At 41.9% G+C, this 18,329-nt stretch overlaps 1 protein-coding gene across 2 annotated transcripts in view; it reads right to left on the bottom strand.

The window, feature by feature from the left end:
- The window catches only part of LOC115196684 (retinoic acid receptor alpha), a 173,903-nt gene that overhangs the window by 49,690 nt on the left and 105,884 nt on the right, over positions 1-18,329 (bottom strand). The window contains exon 1 of one of the 2 annotated variants that reach the window (XM_029757526.1): positions 4,255-5,625. The exons of the other annotated variant lie outside the window; for it this stretch is intronic. Within the exon in view, the coding sequence (XP_029613386.1) occupies positions 4,255-4,432 (178 nt within the window). The 5' untranslated portion in view covers positions 4,433-5,625. Of the gene's footprint in view, positions 1-4,254; positions 5,626-18,329 lie in introns of those variants that run through there. 2 annotated transcript variants of the gene reach the window in all.

Genomic DNA, 18,329 nt, shown 5'->3' with positions numbered 1-18,329 from the left:
CTACAAGGATTTTACATGTTTTAATGGGAGCGCCTTCATGCCAGGGAAAGTGTCTGAGCTTGCTCAGGCATCAAGGCTATCCAATCACTATTGTCAGTCACTACCTCAAGGAGAACCCTGATAAAACAGACAGACTTGGTGGCTTATTTCCTGTCCTATCCTACGACTAACAATATCACTCAATTCAATAATAACAGTTAAGGCTTGCTTTTATAAAAACACATCCCAAATAGACGTCGTTTTAAATAAAAGACACTGAAGTCTCTGGCAACCCAACGTCTTCCATTCTACGTCAAAGTGACCTATACTGACGTGAGAACGGCTTCGGGAGGGGAGTCTAAGCTCAAAATAACCGTGCTTTCTGACTTGAGTGCTCAGGGGGATTATCCCGAGGAGGGCTGAAGTAAATGGCACTTCACTCAATAGCACTTTACTGCCGGGACTGAATGGCTGTCTACCTCTTTGTGAGCTGCGATTGCCACAGGTTTGTTTTGGCATGAAATGGTCGGCGGCAGGGTGCCCGGCAAACATTCCTGAATCGAATGGGGGCTTCTCTTCCTTTCAAAAAGTCTGGCAAAAGCTGGGGCTATAGTTCAATTTAGCAAGGTGGCCGCTGCATATTTGGTGAGTGTTGCTGTGCGCACAAAACAACACAGTTAGTCATCCTCAGCCTTCACACAGAGCACAATGAGAGAGCGAGAGAGAGAAAAGAGGGAGAGATGGTGGGGGCAAAGCAACTTTGCAGTCCACATCAAAGTTTGTCTGGATCTCTGAGCTGTTTTTAAAGTTGCACTACGCAGAAATCGCTCTGCGACTTCCTGGTTCCTAACACTCTAATAGTTTCAGTTAATTTGACAAAATAAGCTAGTATTGTGTAGAGAATCATTGTACCATATAAACTGTTATGAAATATATTTTCCATAACCAAAAATATAGTTTAAGTTGTTTGAAGCTGGTGTACAAAACCAAAATAAAAGACAGAAAAACAAAACTTAAGAACGGGAAGAAATAGTGCACATACAACAGATCTAACGCTTGATAGATCTATAACTCACATTTTGAGTGGCGCAACAGTCTAAGGCACTGCATCTCAGTGCTAGAGGCGTCACTACAGACCTTGGTTCGATTCCAGGCTGTATCACAGCCGGCTGTGATTGGGAGTCCCATAGGGCGGCGCACAATTGGCCCAGCGTCGTCCGGGTTAGGGTTTGGCCGTCATTGTAAATAAGAATTTGTTCTTAACTGACTTGCCTAGTTAAATAAAGGTTAAATAAATAAATTATATGTGAATTTGGTCTGGTCGCCCAAAAAGTCACATATTGCCACTATAAGACTGGGAGGCTGCTATCCCTGGGTCTCGTTCAGAAGTGCACACGTATGGTATCTCCTTTGCACCTTCCAATTTACACACACACACACACACACACACACACACACACACACACAAAGCCCCTCCACCTGCCACTCACAACAACAAAGATTAAAGATCACTTCTTCCTCTCTGACAAACGGATACAACTCACTATTTGCATTTGAGGTTTGGTCCATCGGAATCGTCGCTCATATGGACACCAAAACAGATTGAAACATTATTTTACAGTAATAGCAGAGGAGTTATCCTTTCTAAAGATACCATTTTTTACATCTCAACTCCTCAAATTTCAAGCAGAGCAGACACTACTAAAACAAGAGTATCAATGAACGTTGATTCTGGAAAATGTATGCTCAGTTTGTCGCACGCGGCACTGCAGTACCAAATACCGCTAGCAGCATTTTAGCCAAAGACTTATACTAGCTGTCTAGTCTGTGTTTTATAAAATGTGCAATAAGCATAAACACAAATATTAGCTGGCTACTCACTAGCATGTGGGCTTGTGCTTGAGAGATTGTTCATGAGACCTGTGTTCATTTTCTATAATGCCTGCTTCAAGAAGTTATTGTTAGTGGTTCTGGTTACATTTGAAACAAAAAGGAGCATTTTCATAAAGAGACTTGAAAGCCAGATCAGTGGTTATGTTGTGGAAGGCTTATCTTTTAGGCCTTATCGCCCAACGTTTTGCAACGAAAATCAGTCATCTACTTGTTGGACAAGTTCAGGTAAGCAAGAACTTCCCTGTTCCATTCAGTTCCAAAACGTTTTGTCTCTACTGAACAGGACCCTGGTTTGTGACTCAACGCAACACCCTGTTGGGATCCCAGCAGTGTTGTTCTCTCATGGGGACATTGCTATGGGAGACCTTCAAAGAGCGGCTCTGACTGTCTGACTGACTCAGCTGAAACAGAGAGAGGGCTCTGGTCGACTTTCACTCCCCATGACCACAGCAAGCAACTATCAACATATAGCTAAAAGTGTAGGGATGAGCAGGCTACAAAATATCTCTGAGTTTAAATGAAAGATAGCCAAGTTTTGAACAAGCTTTTTTCAGATTGTAGAATATATATACAGTTGAAGTCGGAAGTTTACAAACACTTAGGTTGGAGTCATTAAAACTCGTTTTTTCAACCACCCCACAAATTTCTTGTTAACAAACTATAGCTTTGGCAAGTCAGTTAGGACATCTACTTTGTGCATGACAAGTCGTTTTTCCAACAATTGTTTACATACAGATTATTTCACTTATAATGCACTGTATCACAACTCCAGTGGGTCAGAAGTTTACATACACTAAGTTGACTGTGCCTTTAAACAGCTTGGAAAATTCCAGAAAATGTCATGGCTTTAAAAGCTTCTGATAGGCTAATTGACATAATTTCAGTCAATTGGAGATGTACCTTTTTTTTTTGTCATTTAGCAGACGCTCTTATCCAGAGCGACTTACAGTAGTGAATGCATACATTTCATGCATTATTTTTTGTTGTTGTTGTACTGGCCCCCCGTTGGAATCGAACCCACAACCCTGCCGTTGCACACACCATGCTGGTGTTGCAAACACCATGCCCTACCAACTGAGCCACAGGGAAGGCTGTGGATGTATACCTGTGGATGTATTTCAAGGCCTACCTTCAAACTCAGTGCTTCTTTGCTTGATATCATGGGAAAATCAAAAGAAATCAGCCAAGACCTCAGAAAGAAAATTGTAGACCTTCACAAGTCTGGTTCATCCTTGAAAGCAATTTACAAACCACGTTCATCTGTACAAACAATAGTACGCAAGTATAAACACCATGGGACCACACAGCCGTCAAACCGCTCAGGAAGGAGACGCGTTCTGTCTCCTTGAGATGAACGTACTTTGGTGCGAAAAGTGCAAATCAATCCCAGAACAACAGCAAAGGACCTTGTGAAGATGCTGGAGGAGACCGGTACAAAACGATCTATCCATTGATAGCCTAATGTTGTTTTGAATGACAATCTAATTGAATGTTAGGATGGAAAAGTAGTGTATCAGGGGTAAAACATTATCAACCATTTCTAACAAAACAAAATGATGTGTGACACCAATTTGTGATAGGTGACCTCTAAGCATTGAAGTGTGAATCTGGTCAAAATTGTTCCAGCATCACACTTCTTGTGAATTTGGAGCAGACATGTTCTAAATATAAACCTAGTTTCTCCTCATAAGTCACAGACACTGACTTGTAGGCTACGATAAAAAAATAAAAAAATGACGAATGAGTCAGCAAGTTACCAATACATTACTTTACTATCCTACATGTGGTCTTTGGACATTAGACTCCACTGAAGGCTGTAAAAAAAAAATTGCAAGCAAAGAACTGCAAGGATTGTGTATCTATTTGGTCATACTGATCATTAAAAAGGTACTTGTTTGGAAAAGTTACGTGATACAGTTAGATCTACATTTTCTCCCATGTGAGAAAGTAGGCCTAGGCTTTTTATATCGTTGTATATATAAACACTAGTATAGCAACACAGACATGGCCACATAGTAATGAGTCACAAGGCGCCTCAAGCATGGCATGGTTTAATTTTTTGCAAGCAATGTAATACGGCGGTGAGAATGGATTGCCACAATGTTACTGCGATGTTGCAAATAGATTCTGTATGTTTTTCGTTCAGATAATTAAATTAATTTTACTGTCGACAAAAGTTTGGTCTACATGCAATAACTTCAAACAGAGACAGAACATGAAGCCTACGGAAAAGCGAAACATTATAACAACTTGCGGTAATGCTTTGCTCATATCGCCCAACAATCAATATCTACGGATATGTATGCGCCTTGGTACATGCATGTTTCTTTCGACAATCAATTACTGGTTAGTCGAGAACAAGTAAAGTGGAAAGCAACATACAGTGGTTTGATCCATTCCAGTGTTGATTTCTGATGGACGAACTGAAGGGACGGTGTGCCGCAGGTACGAAGCTCTTTTCAGGGATTAGACATCCTCGGTTCGGGTGGTAGTAATCCATAGTTAAAAACCGGTTCGGACTAGGGGTGAGTCCCACCACATCCTCGCTGTCGTACATCATGCAAAACTAACTGCAGCCCGAAATAGAAAGCAAATGTCCTTTGATCTCCTCCCGTTCGAATAAAGAAGACAAGAGAGCGTTTCAAAAACACCGAGCGCAACGAAGGATGTCATCACATGTCGCGGGGAAAGAACGCGCCAGAGGGTTTCCTCCTCAACAGAGTCGGAACAATATTACACAACAGCTTAACAACTTCTTGTTCTCCAACCTGTCCGATGAAGTGACGCAACCCACCTATATGGTGGTTTAATTCAGTGGGCACAAACTGTTGTGATTAGGAAAAATAACTAGACAAAAAAAATTCTAACAAATTATTCCGTCTGTTATTTGCTCGGCTCGTTTGGAAATAGAGTCCACGATTCACTGTTTTTGAAACGGTGTTTCCAAAGCTGTTGACCAACTCGGGCGACACAGGGATTAAAGTGGACCACGCTATCCCGCCCGTCGATCTGCCTTTTCCTTCCAATGCAAGCATGTGTAGAATACAAGTCCTATAGAAAAGTCGCCTATGAGAACTTATTGTCCAGCATGCTCCCAGCGTCAGTGACGTGTCCACCCAATCTCATATTTACAGATACAGTACTGTACGTCGCCTCAACAACCGAATCAAGTGGAAATAGGTATTTTAATTCCAGATCGCTCCTATTATGACAACACCAGAACGGATAATACGTTCCAGGAGTAATATCCGATCTCTTCGATAGACGACGGAGAGCGCTATACTAGTTCATCTCAAATACAGCAGGCTTACGATTCGCCGAAAAATCTCGCGAATCTGTTGAGCATCCTGTTGTTTTTCGTGATTCCCCGCGTTACATAAGGATACTTGACGGCCGGCGTCCATGTCTTGTGAAGAGACCTCTGCTCACAGTTCATTCAGTTTCCAAATCCTGCCCTGCAACATTTTTTTTGACGAGTATCAGCAGCTGCGTATTAGCTCCACCTTCTCCGTCCTGAAACCCTCAGCTGGGTGTCTCAAACCGGAAGCATCCCGTTTAGGAGAAAAGGATAGCAGAAGAGAAGAAGCTCGTAAACCGACTCAGGTTATCCTTCCCCTGGCTATGACCAAATGTAACATTCTCAGTTTGTAAATCATAGAGGGGGATATTTGATGTTGTTTAAGGTGTTCACCAGATGAGGAGTATCTATTCTGCATGAGATTTGAAGTGGAACATGATATTTACATGATACTAACAGTACAGTCCTAATTGATCTATGACTGTAGTGGGATTTGACAGAAACTGGGTGGTCATTTTTTTTATGACTGAATTCGGCCAATGGCTCTTTAAAAGTGCACTATGCAGAAATCGCGCCGCCATTTCCAGGTTGCTAAAATTCAAATAGTTCGCCTAATGTTTGTTTATGTGACAAAACATGCAAGTACAGTGTAGAGAATCATTGTACCATCTAAACCGGTTTGAAATATGTTTTCCATAACCAAAACTATTGTACACTGAACAAAAATATAAACGCAAAAGTGTTGGTGCCATGTTTCATGAGTTGAAATAAAATATCCCAGAAATGTTCCATACACTCAAAAAACGTGTTTCTCTCATATTTTGGGCACAAATTAGTTTACATCACTGTTCGAGATAATTTCTCCTTTGCCAAGATAATCCATCCACCTGACAGGTGTGGCATATCAAGAAGCTGATTAAACAGCATGATCATTACACAGGTGCACCTTGTGCTGGGGACAATAAAAGACCACTCTAAAATGTGCAGTTTTGTCACACAACACAATGCCACAGAAGTTTCCATGGAGCGTGCAATTGGCATGGTGGCTGCAGGAATGTCCATCAGAGCTGTTGCCAGATAATTTGATGTTAATTTCTCTACCATAAGCCGCCTCCAACATCGTTTTAGAGAATTTGGCAGTACGTCCAACTGGCCTTACAACCGCAGACCAAATAAAATAAAATGTTATTGGTCACATACACATGGTTAGCAGATGTTATTGCGAGTGTAGCGAAATGCTTGTGCTTCTAGTTCCGACAGTGCAGCAATATCTAACATGTAATCTAACAATTCCACAACAACTACCTAAAGCACATAAATCTAAGTAAAGGAATGGAATAAGAGTACATACATATAATATAGGGGGGTATTTGATGTAGTTGACCACGTATATGGCGTCGTGTGTGCGAGCTGTTTGCTGATGTCAACGTTGTGAACAGAGTGCCCCACGGTGGAGTTGTGGTTATGGTATGAGCAGGCATAAGCTATGGAGAACAAACACAATTGCATTTTATCAATGGTAATTTGAATGCACAGAGATACAGTGACAAGATCCTGAGGCCCATTGTCATGCCATTCCTCCGCTGCATGACCTCATGTTTCGGCATGATAATGCACGGCCCCATGTCAGGATCTGTACACAATTCATGGAAGCTAAAAATGTCCCAGTTCTTCCATGGCCTGCATGCTCACCAGACATGTCACCCATTGAGCATGTTTGGGATGCTCTGGATTGACATGTACGACAGCGTGTTCCACTTGCCGCCAATATCCAGCAACTTCGCACAGCCATTGAAGAGGAGAGGGTCAATATTCCACAGGCCACAATCAACAACCTGATAAACCCTATGGGAAGGAGATGTGTCGCGCTGTATGAGGCAAGATAAATAAAGGTTACATTTATTTGAAAAAATATATAAAAAAATATTTTAAAAAGAATATTTGTGGTCACACCAGATAGTGACTGGTTTCCTGATTTACGCCCCTTCTATTTTTTTTAAGGTATCTGTGGCCAAAAGATGAATATCTGTATTCCCAGTCATGTGAGATCCATAGATTAGGGCCTAATTTATTTATTTTAATTGATTGATTTCCTTATATGAACTGTAACTAAGTAAAAACTTTGAAATTGTTGCATGTTGCGTTTCTATTTTTATTCTGTATATTTTCAGCTGTTTGAAGCTGGTGTACAAAACCGGGGTTAATTTTTTTATTTTAAATTCAACTAGGCAAGTCAGTTAAGAACAAAATCTTATTTAAAATGACGGCCTATACCAGCCAAACCCGGACAACGCTGGGCCAATTGTGTGCCGCCCTATGGGCTTCCCAATCACGGTCGGTTGTGATACAGCCTGGAATCGAACCAGGGTGTCTGTAGTGACGCCTCAAACACTGAGATGCAGTGCCTTAGACCGCTGCGCCACTCGGGGGCCCCGAGACGCAAAAACAAAACGTAAGAACTCTAAGCATAGAAATAGCACACAGAGAACAGATTTACCGCTTCTTAGACTTGCTTTCAATGAGAATTAGAGCTATAACTTATATTTCTATGTGAATTTGGTCAGGTCGCCCCAAAAAAATCATATTGCAGCTTTAATAAAGTTGTATTCTATTCAAAAACAAAAAAAGGTTTGAACAGTTTAAAATATGAGTGACAAATCAGTATTGTTAAGCCTGAATGCAGAACAATGTATTTACTGAAAACAAGTGTGGCGGCTGTTGTTCTGAGACAAAACAAGACACTTGTCAATATTGTTCAACCTTTCCATCCATCCCTGTCCCTGTACCGTAAATACGCCCATTGACTGCCCACCAATTACACACACACACACACACACACACACACACACACACACACACACACACACACACCTTTCACAGTGCAGCTGAACTCTCTGTGAACCCAACAAACCAGGCAAAAGCCTCACCTTGTGCTGACCCACCACACACTCAACTTCTCACTTCGCTCCTCTGCACCTTGTAACTGGAATCACCCCAAAGTTCTCCTGTAATCCGGTAGGACCCCCCCCCCCCTTCCTTGGTTTCACTTCCCTGGGCAGGTTGCACACACACTTCCTAGCGGGTAGAGCAGTGTGCACATAAGGCAATGAATAGTCAAGTCGTGGCATCACTGTGCATCAGTCAACGAGCTAAACCAAGGTTGCTCTCAGTGAGTGAAAGATGGCCCCATCCATAAGTAGAACAACGTATCAGCCTCTTCTTTAATGCCTCGGCTGATCCCATTTTTTCCCTTGACGCGAAAGCGCTTTGGTATTGATTTTCATCTGTTTAAAATATTAGCTGCTCGGGATAAAAGACCACACATCAAATAAATACACATTTGTTAATTGATAGGAGGCATTAAATCCATTGAGAGTGGCGGCAGGGGTACTAGCGACAGATACGGGCCCTTTCATAGGATATTACAATTTCCTGATGGGTATGTAAGCGAGCGAGCAGTGCCTGGCAAGTTGCGTAATGAAAATTGACTTCATTGTAAATGTACGACACAAAGCAATTTGCTATTATTTACGCTTACATCATTGCCTTTAGCCCAGTTTGCTTATTACCGTTTCACAACATCATTTTCTTCGAGGTCAGTTGATTAAATATCGAAACACGTTTTGCACAACAAGCAATTCAGGAAAGTGGAACAGCCAAATATTGCCTTTGTTTCTGAGGCACTGCTCAGCGCTCTCATACATTGTAGGCCTTCACCTCGACCCAAACAATCACATGTGCACACAATCTGTCTGACCTTTGACTGATTCAAATCAAATGTTGTGTCACCCGCGCCGAATATAACAGGTGTAGACTTTACCGTGAAATGCTTGCTTTATGAGCCCTTCCCAATGATGCAATGTTTAAAAATAAAACTAGTAACACAAGAGGAATAAAATAAAATACACAAGGATGGAGCTATATATGGGAGTACCAGTACCAAATCAATGTGGAGCTATATACAGGGAGTACCAGTACCAAATCAATGTGGAGCTATATACAGGGAGTACCAGTACCAAATCAATGTGGAGCTATATACAGGGAGTACCAGTACCAAATCAATGTGGAGCTATATACAGGGAGTACCAGTACCAGATCACTGTGGAGCTATATACAGGGAGTACCAGTACCAGATTACTGTGGAGCTATATACAGGGAGTACCAGTACCAAATCAATGTGGAGCTATATACAGGGAGTACCAGTACCAAATCAATGTGGAGCTATATACAGGGAGTACCAGTACCAAATCAATGTGGAGCTATATACAGGGAGTACCAGTACCAGATCCCTGTGGCGCTAAATACAGGGAGTACCAGTACCAGATCAATGTGGAGCTATATACAGGGAGTACCAGTACCAGATCACTGTGGAGCTATATACAGGGAGTACCAGTAGCAGATCAATGTGGAGCTTTATACAGGGAGTACCAGTACCAAATCAATGTGGAGCTATATACAGGGAGTACCAGTACCAGATCACTGTGGAGCTATATACAGGGAGTACCAGTAGCAGATCACTGTGGAGCTATATACAGGGAGTACCAGTAGCAGATCAATGTGGAGCTTTATACAGGGAGTACCAGTACCAAATCAATGTGGAGCTATATACAGGGAGTACCAGTACCAAATCAATGTGGAGCTATATACAGGGAGTACCAGTACCAGATCACTGTGGAGCTATATACAGGGAGTACCAGTACCAGATCAATGTGGAGCTTTATACAGGGAGTACCAGTACCAAATCAATGTGGAGCTATATACAGGGAGTACCAGTACCAAATCAATGTGGAGCTATATACAGGGAGTACCAGTACCAGATCAATGTGGAGCTATATACAGGGAGTACCAGTACCAAATCAATGTGGAGCTATATACAGGGAGTACCAGTACCAGATCAATGTGGAGCTATATACACGGAGTACCAGTACCAGATCACTGTGGAGCTATATACAGGGAGTACCAGTACCAGATCACTGTGGAGCTATATACAGGGAGTACCAGTACCAGATCACTGTGGAGCTATATACAGGGAGTACCAGTACCAGATCACTGTGGAGCTATATACAGGGAGTACCAGTACCAGATCACTGTGGAGCTATATACAGGGAGTACCAGTACCAGATCACTGTGGAGCTATATACAGGGAGTACCAAATCACTGTGGAGCTATATACAGGGAGTTGCAGTACCAGATCACTGTGGCGCTATATACAGGGAGTACCAGTACCAGATCACTGTGCAGACATACAAGTTATTTGAGGTAGATATGTACATGAAGGCAGGGTAAAGTGACTAGGCATCAGGATAGATAATAATAAGGTATTTGAGGTAGATATGTACATGAAGGCAGGGTAAAGTGACTAGGCATCAGGATAGATAATAGTAAGGTATTGAGGTAGATATGTACATGAAGGCAGGGTAAAGTGACTAGGCATCAGGATAGATAATAATAAGGTATTTGAGGTAGATATGTACATGAAGGCAGGGTAAAGTGACTAGGCATCAGGATAGATAATAGTAAGGTATTGAGGTAGATATGTACATGAAGGCAGGGTAAAGTGACTAGGCATCAGGATAGATAATAATAAGGTATTTGAGGTAGATATGTACATGAAGGCAGGGTAAAGTGACTAGGCATCAGGATAGATAATAATAAGGTATTTGAGGTAGATAAGTACATGAAGGCAGGGTAAAGTGACTAGGCATCAGGATAGATAATAATAAGGTATTTGAGGTAGATATGTACATGAAGGCAGGGTAAAGTGACTAGACATCAGGATAGATAATAATTAGAGTAAAATAAAGGACAGAGTAGCCGCAGCAAAGGATGAGTGTGAAAGTGTATGTTGGAGTGTGTGCGTGCGTGGTTTTTCTGCAGAAGTGTCAATGTAGTTGTGTGTGTATATGGTGTGTGTATATATGGTCTAGTGAGTTTGCGTAGGGTCAATCACAGCTAGAGTCCAAGGCGCAGCGTGAGTAGAGTGCCACATTTTAATAATAGTGAAACTTCCAAAAAAAACAACACAAATATAACGATCGTGAAACACGTACCACACACAGGCACTCACACAAAACAATATCCCACATCGCAGGTGGGAAAAAGGACACACTAAGTATGATCCCCAATTAGAGGTAACGATTATCAGCTGCCTCCAATTGGGAACCATACACACACACCAACATAGAAACACAATACCTAGAAACCCCCCCAGTCACGCCCTGACCTAAAACACCATCGAGAACCCCGAGGGCTCTCTATGGTCAGGGCGTGACATTGCCAGCTGGCCTGCGCTTGCTTTGAGAACGCGCCCTTCGACTGTTGGCTCCAAGTCAGTCTCACAGGTTTCGCATTATAAGCATAAAAACATTGCTTTCCAACGGATAAGGTGCACAGGAGTTCTAAAATGTCTTGTTATCAACCTAAAATGTCAAATCGGTTCAGTAACCTTAGTGAACATTTCAACATATGGGCCAACACTCTTTACTCTTTCAGATAACCCTTCATGGAGTGTGTGTCAATTGGCAAGAAACAGCACTCCAAAAACTAGATGACGAAGCCAGGGCCTGTATTCACAAATAGTCTCCTAGTAGGAGAGCTCAGATAAGATCTAAAAGGCCAAACTGATCCTAATGAATAAGATTACACGGAAAGGGGGAACTGATTTTAGATTAGCACTCCTACTTTTTGAATACAAGCCCTGGACACCCCAATGACTCGTGGAGTTCTGCATGGAACTGAAGCCATTATTCTTGTTAATTTCTCATCTTGCCGAATACGTCCTGGCTGGATCTGACTTTGAGAAACGCACTGACACTTTTAAACATTAAAACGCCACTAATCACTTTCTGGAACCTGTGAAAGAAGGCTGTGAAGGAAGAGGGCTTTTTGCAAGGCGGTAATTCTTCTTGCTCTTAGGAGCTAAAACTTCTGAACTGATGCCCACTTTGAGAGCGGCCGATCGGCCCGGGCTCTTCCTGGGCATGGTCGGGGAAACAGTGATACATATCCGAACATATTGGACCTGATGATGCCAATTAGGAACACTTACACATTTTCAACCACCTTATAGGTCAACCCTCAAATTGGCTTTGGTTAAAAATGAGATCCGCGATTGGTGAAACAGCAATGCTGGCCGCCCCAGGCACATTTGATATTGTCTTCGTTTTGAGGAAATGAGCATCCCACATCGTGGTAAAAATTAAATCGTAGCACATACTCTACTGTGCTATCGTGTGTGCAATGATGTCCGAGGGGGGGAAAAAAGTGTTCATTGTTTGAAGTAACGTCTTTGTAATATCGCAAACGGACATGGTAGTTTCACCACTATGGCTTTAAGGAGAAGTGGGAAAGAATTGGCTATTTTGTACAAGTGAAATGCAGTTGTACATTGATGTGGCATGTTTAGGGCAATACACCTTTTCATTCGCATACAAAGAGATAATTGTAGTGTTCTGATAACAAATTGAGTAGATATTGAAGATATTTACTTCTAAGCTGCTTTACAACCCTCAAATGAATTGCGGGCCGATGAACTTGAGATAATTAGAGTAGATTACATGGTGTCCTTGATAAGAGCAATTAGCATTAGTCTTTGGAGGCCAAGTGGTGCAGGGAGGAATGGGGGAGTTGAGATGTTAGGGAGGGAGATGGGATGGGGGGATTTTAGGGGGGATTGAAGAGGTTTATGATGTGATGGGAGGAAATGCGTGTGAAAACCTGACTGTAACTTCAAAGCACTAAACTATGTATTTCCGCCTTCATCCCTGACCCCCCCTTCCCACTTCAACATAGACATAGCAGCCCCCCCCCCCCCCTTTTTTAACTGAGGATTACCAGAGACATTGGCCTCATGGTGTTTCTACCAACTAAGTCTCATTGTGAATCTCACACCGGCCGTCATTATGCTACGTTATTTCCTTTATGAGATCAGTTGGTTCGAGGTGACAGAAAACAAAATGGAAGGAGTCATTAGCGTTGTGTCAACTCCGTTACAGTAATTACCTCCTCCTCCACAAATGGATGATGGGCTATCTAGCTCTCTGCTGCAGCACAACACACACACACACACACACACACACACACACACACGAACAGGGACACTAGCTCATTAGCAGCGTAGCCTAACCACTAATGACATAGATTGATAGCCACAGGAAGAAGCTGCCCAGTATCGTGTTTTTCACACAAGACAGTCGGAGGAGTCGACTTGTGACATTTCTGTCACTTCCATTAATATGATACACTTCAGAACATCAACTAGCTGAGAGAAGAACGGACCGTGTCCCTGTGTGCCTGTGTGTTTCTCTCCCTGTCGCTGCAAACAGCAGTAAAGGGTTAGCCGTTTATCATGGTTATGTACATGGGTATGTAGGATGTCGGACACATTGCCCTCTTTTCTCCCAGCATGCATTGCAGATCTGCTATGGGTTCATTACACCACACACTCCTCTCGATGGTGTAATGAACCCATTAAAGAGTTCAACTTTGAAGAGTTGGCCTGTGTCCCAAATAGGGCTGAGCGATAAGGCAAAAACATCATATGACGGTATTTCAAACAACAATTACGGTATGACAGTATTTTATGTTTTTTTAATAATAAAAGTTCAAAATGTGCTTCATGAGTAGCACATGACCCTACAGTGGCAACATATACATTCTAAGTGATTTCAATGGGTCTTCTCCATTCTGATTGTTTTATACTGTTCAATTCAACCAAATATCATTTTCATCAATTTCCTGCACTCATTTGGGGTAATTTCCACACTGCCACATAGGGCTGCAAGATATCGGCAAACAATCTAGGCCTTATTTTAAACCAAATGTTGAAATTGGGATTTGACTTGCGAGTTAGAGCAAAACACTTGGGTGAACTGTTGGCATTATGGCAATTCTAATTCTATAGTTAGAATATAATAGCGGGCTCTTTGAATACAGTGTTATTTGACATGACAAGAGTGAAAATGCCAGGAGTTATTGTGACAGGTTAGGAAACAGAGTGTTGTTGACAAGTGTTTCCTAGAGGACCCTATAATATTTGGCTACATTTAATGTTTTCTCGTAGCAACTTCATGTAGCTAACATATTCATGCTTCACGTATTTCTCTTTGATTTAGAAGATACTGTTGTGCAAACAACATACCGATTAAGGTCTACACCATCACTGGTATTATCAGGCTGTGTAGTTAGTTCCGCTTGCTCTGACAGTACATTTATAGGCTAGCTAACTAGCGATTAGCATTTGCGGCTAACACGATTCAGGCCCAACTTGTCATTTGCAGATGTAAGAAACACAAACTCAGTGTAATTGTAGAACGCTAGTGGATTTATATGAAGAAGCAAAGTGAAAACAGCATTGTCGTCATCAACACTGTTGTTTGTGCCGCACTGACCATGCAGACTGAACGCAAGTGTGTCTTGGTTTGAGGAACCACAAACATGCTCCTTGAGTGACAGGGCTTGGTCTGTGTGAGTGAGTGAGTGAGTGAGTGAGTGAGTGAGTGAGTGAGTGAGTGAGAGATCACTCTGCTACCGTCCGGCAAGTAGCGAAGTACACTAACAAAATGGATGTTACACACAGCGTACAACATTTAACAAACCAAACATTCAAATACCATTATAGAATGTAACGTAAAAACACAAACCGGTCCATGCATCAATACCGGTATATCGTAAAATACAGTATATCTCACAGCCCTAGTCCCAAATGGCATGTTATTCTGTATTTAGGGGTAGGCCACTGGTCAAAATTAGTGCACTATATAGGGAATAGGGAGCCATTTGAGATGCAGCAAGAGCCTCCCCTATCTGACAGCAGAGTGGGTTTGACACGTTGCCCAATCGCTTGCCTCACACCTCCCTTATCACCCTGCTCATCGCTCGGTCTGTGTACATGTGGCTGAGGGCAAGGGTGAAAGAAAAAGGTGTGTGTGTGACATGTTATAAGCTACATAACTGTATGGGAAAGACGGCTTCAGTATATTTTCATGTACGGATCGGGTGCGTGTGTACATTTCTAAATCCGTGACCATATGGCGGTTGCATTGCATTAAATATTTTTTTTTTACGAGCAAATCCCCCAAAACCCCTTGTCCAAACAACTCCGACTGAAAACAGGAGCTTTTACCTGTGAGAAAGTGGTTACATGACATCTCCGTCTGAGAACTCTGGAGCTAGGCCAAGGGTAATGGTGATGGCTTGAGTTAGCTGTTAGCATATGGCGTGGATTAGCTACTGTTAGCCTCTGCACATCTGGAGGAGCCAGGCAGCTGCTATGTGGGTATTCTGAGTATAAACTGCAGGCATGGTTCTGGGAAGGGTAGCACACACATGTACATGCACACACTACGTTGGGAGGTTTGAGCCTGTGAAAGCCTGTCTCGTTATCTCCGTAATGGGCCAGAGGACGTGTGGAAGAGGCCAGAGCTGTCTTGTAATCTTAACGTCTGTACGTGTTTGTTTACCTTTGTTTTTACACACGCTTTCATGCTCGACTCGTTTACCGGGGGGCACTGGGGTCAGTGTGTTGTGTGAAAGTAAAGGGGATTAAAATATCAGCTGAAGTACAGGTTATTTCCGTGATACGAGAGATCAAATGACCTTGTTCCTATAGCACTTAGAAGAAACCTAGCTAGAATAACCCTGGCCATCTCTTATGAAATTGAGAAAAAGAGCCGGATGTACAGAAATAATTAACTGGTTGTTAAAATGACCCGTTAAAAAGATGAACCTCAGCAATTGTAAATTGCTTGAAAAGTCATTCTTACAAGGAGAAAGAGCGAGAGAGAAATGCTTTACAAATAGGCTCTCTTTGGAAGGGAAATAGCTTGGTTTTCTAGCTCAATAGAGGCTCATTTGTTATTATTTTTATCCTAGCCTCCACACCAAAACATGCCTTTCCCACCCAGATGGAAGCCAAGGTCATGGCCCACTGTTTCTGAGAGCAAATGACTGACCCTCAAAGAGAAAAATCTCTGAATGACAAGATGCTTGGTTTGTGTCAAGTGGCCCAAGTTGTTAAAATGTATTTTCTTATTTTTCTTTCTTCTCAAAGTTGTATTTGGGTGAAAACATTAGAATTCAATCACTTTTTGATAGAACCACTTTTGATTTGAACGAAACCTTCCATACGTATTTGTCCATTGCAGAAGCGCTCAAAAAGTGACGTTTTGGGCCTGAATACCAAAACATTCAAGAGATAAAGGTGCTCAAAGTTGACCCATTTTACATACCACACCAGACCATGATCCATCATTGAGAAAGAGAAACGGTTGAGATTGATATTGTTTAAAAGCTTACAAACAGGGCTGTCAAACAATTGTTAAATTATTTTTTAGCGGCATATATGAAAAAAAGAAAACATTTCTTATTCACATACTGTACAGTTGAAGTCGGAAGTCTACATACACCTTAGCCAAATACTTTTAATCTCAGTTTTTCATCATTCCTGACTTTTAATCCTAGTACAAATTCCCTGTCTTAGGTCAGTTAGGATCACCACTTTATTTTAAGAATGTGAAATATCAGAATAATAGTAGAGAGAATTATTTATTTCAGCTTTTATTTCTTTCATCACATTCCCAGTGGGTCAGACGTTTACATACACTCAATTAGCATTTGGTAGCATTACCTTTAAATTGTTTAACTTGGGTCAAATGTTTCTGGTAGCCTTCCACAAGCTTCCCACAATAAGTTGGGTGAATTTTGGCCCATTCCTCCTGACAGAGCTGGTGTAACTAAGTCAGGTTTGTAGGCCTCCTTGCTCGCACACGCCTTTTCAGTTCTGCCCACAAATTTTCTATGGGATTGAGGTCAGGGCTTTGTGACGGCCACTCCAATACCTTGACTTTGTTGTCCTTAAGCCATTTTGCCACAACTTTGGAAGTATGCATGTCCATTTGGAAGACCCATTTGCGACCAAGCTTTAACTTTTTGACTGATGACCTGAGATGTTGCTTCAATATAGCCACATAATTTCCCTACCTCATGATGCCATCTATTTTGTGAAGTGCACCAGTCCCTCCTGCAGCAAAGCACCCCCACAACATGATGCTGCCACCCCCGTGCTTCACGGTTGGGATGGTGTTCTTCGGCTTGCAAGCCTCCCCTTTTTTCCTCCAAACATAACGATGGTAATTATGGCCAAACAGTTATATTTCTGTTTCATTTGACCAAAGGACATTTCTACAAAAAGTACGATCTTTTTCCCCATGTGCAGTTGCAAACCGTAGTCTGGCTTTTTTATGGCGGTTTTGGAGCAGTGGCTTCTTACTTGCTGAGCGGCCTTTCAGGTTATGTCGATATAGGACTCGTTTTACTGTGGATATAGATACTTTAGTACCTGTTTCCTCCAGCATCTTCACAAGGTCCTTTGCTGTTGTTCTGGGATTGATTTGCACCTTTCCCAACAAAGTACGTTCATCTCTAGGAGACAGAACGTGTCTCCTTCCTGAGCGGTATGACGGCTGTGTGGTCCAATGGTGTTTATACTTGCGTACTATTGTTTGTACAGATGAACGTGGTACCTTCAGGCGTTTGGAAATTGCTCCCAAGGATGAACCAGATTTGTGGAGGTCTACAATTTTTTTTCTGAGGTCTTGGCTGATTTCTTTATATTTTCCCATGATGTTAAGCAAAGAGGCACTGAGTTTGAACGTAGGCCTTGAAATACATCCACAGGTACACCTCCAATTGACTCAAATGATGTCAATTAGCCTATCAGGACATCATTTTCTGGAATTTTCCTAGCTGTTTAGGCACAGTCAACTTAGTGTATGTAAACTTCTGACCCACTGGAATTGTGATACAGTGAATTATAAGTGAAATAATCTGTCTGTAAACAATTGTTGGAAAAATGACTTGTGTCATGCACAAAGTAGATGTCCTAACTGACTTGCCAAAACTATAGTTTGTTAACAAGACATTTGTGGAGTGGTTGAAAAACGAGTTTTAATGACTCCAACCTATGTGTATGTAAACTTCTGACTTTAACTGCATGTTGTAGCTTAGATCCTATTTTACATCCTCTAAGGTTTTGTGTGGTGTCCGCCATCGGTTGAGACACAAAATATATGTGTTTTGAATACAGGGTGGGTGTCATGTTTTGGCTGATAAATTTACTAAAATGGGAATAACATTGAAATTCCAACTTTCAAATGATACC

Source organism: Salmo trutta, chromosome 1, assembly GCF_901001165.1.
Source record: "Salmo trutta chromosome 1, fSalTru1.1, whole genome shotgun sequence".
NCBI lineage: Eukaryota > Metazoa > Chordata > Actinopteri > Salmoniformes > Salmonidae > Salmo > Salmo trutta.
Note: the sequence above shows the minus strand (reverse complement) of the source record. Positions and strands in the feature narration are given on the sequence as shown.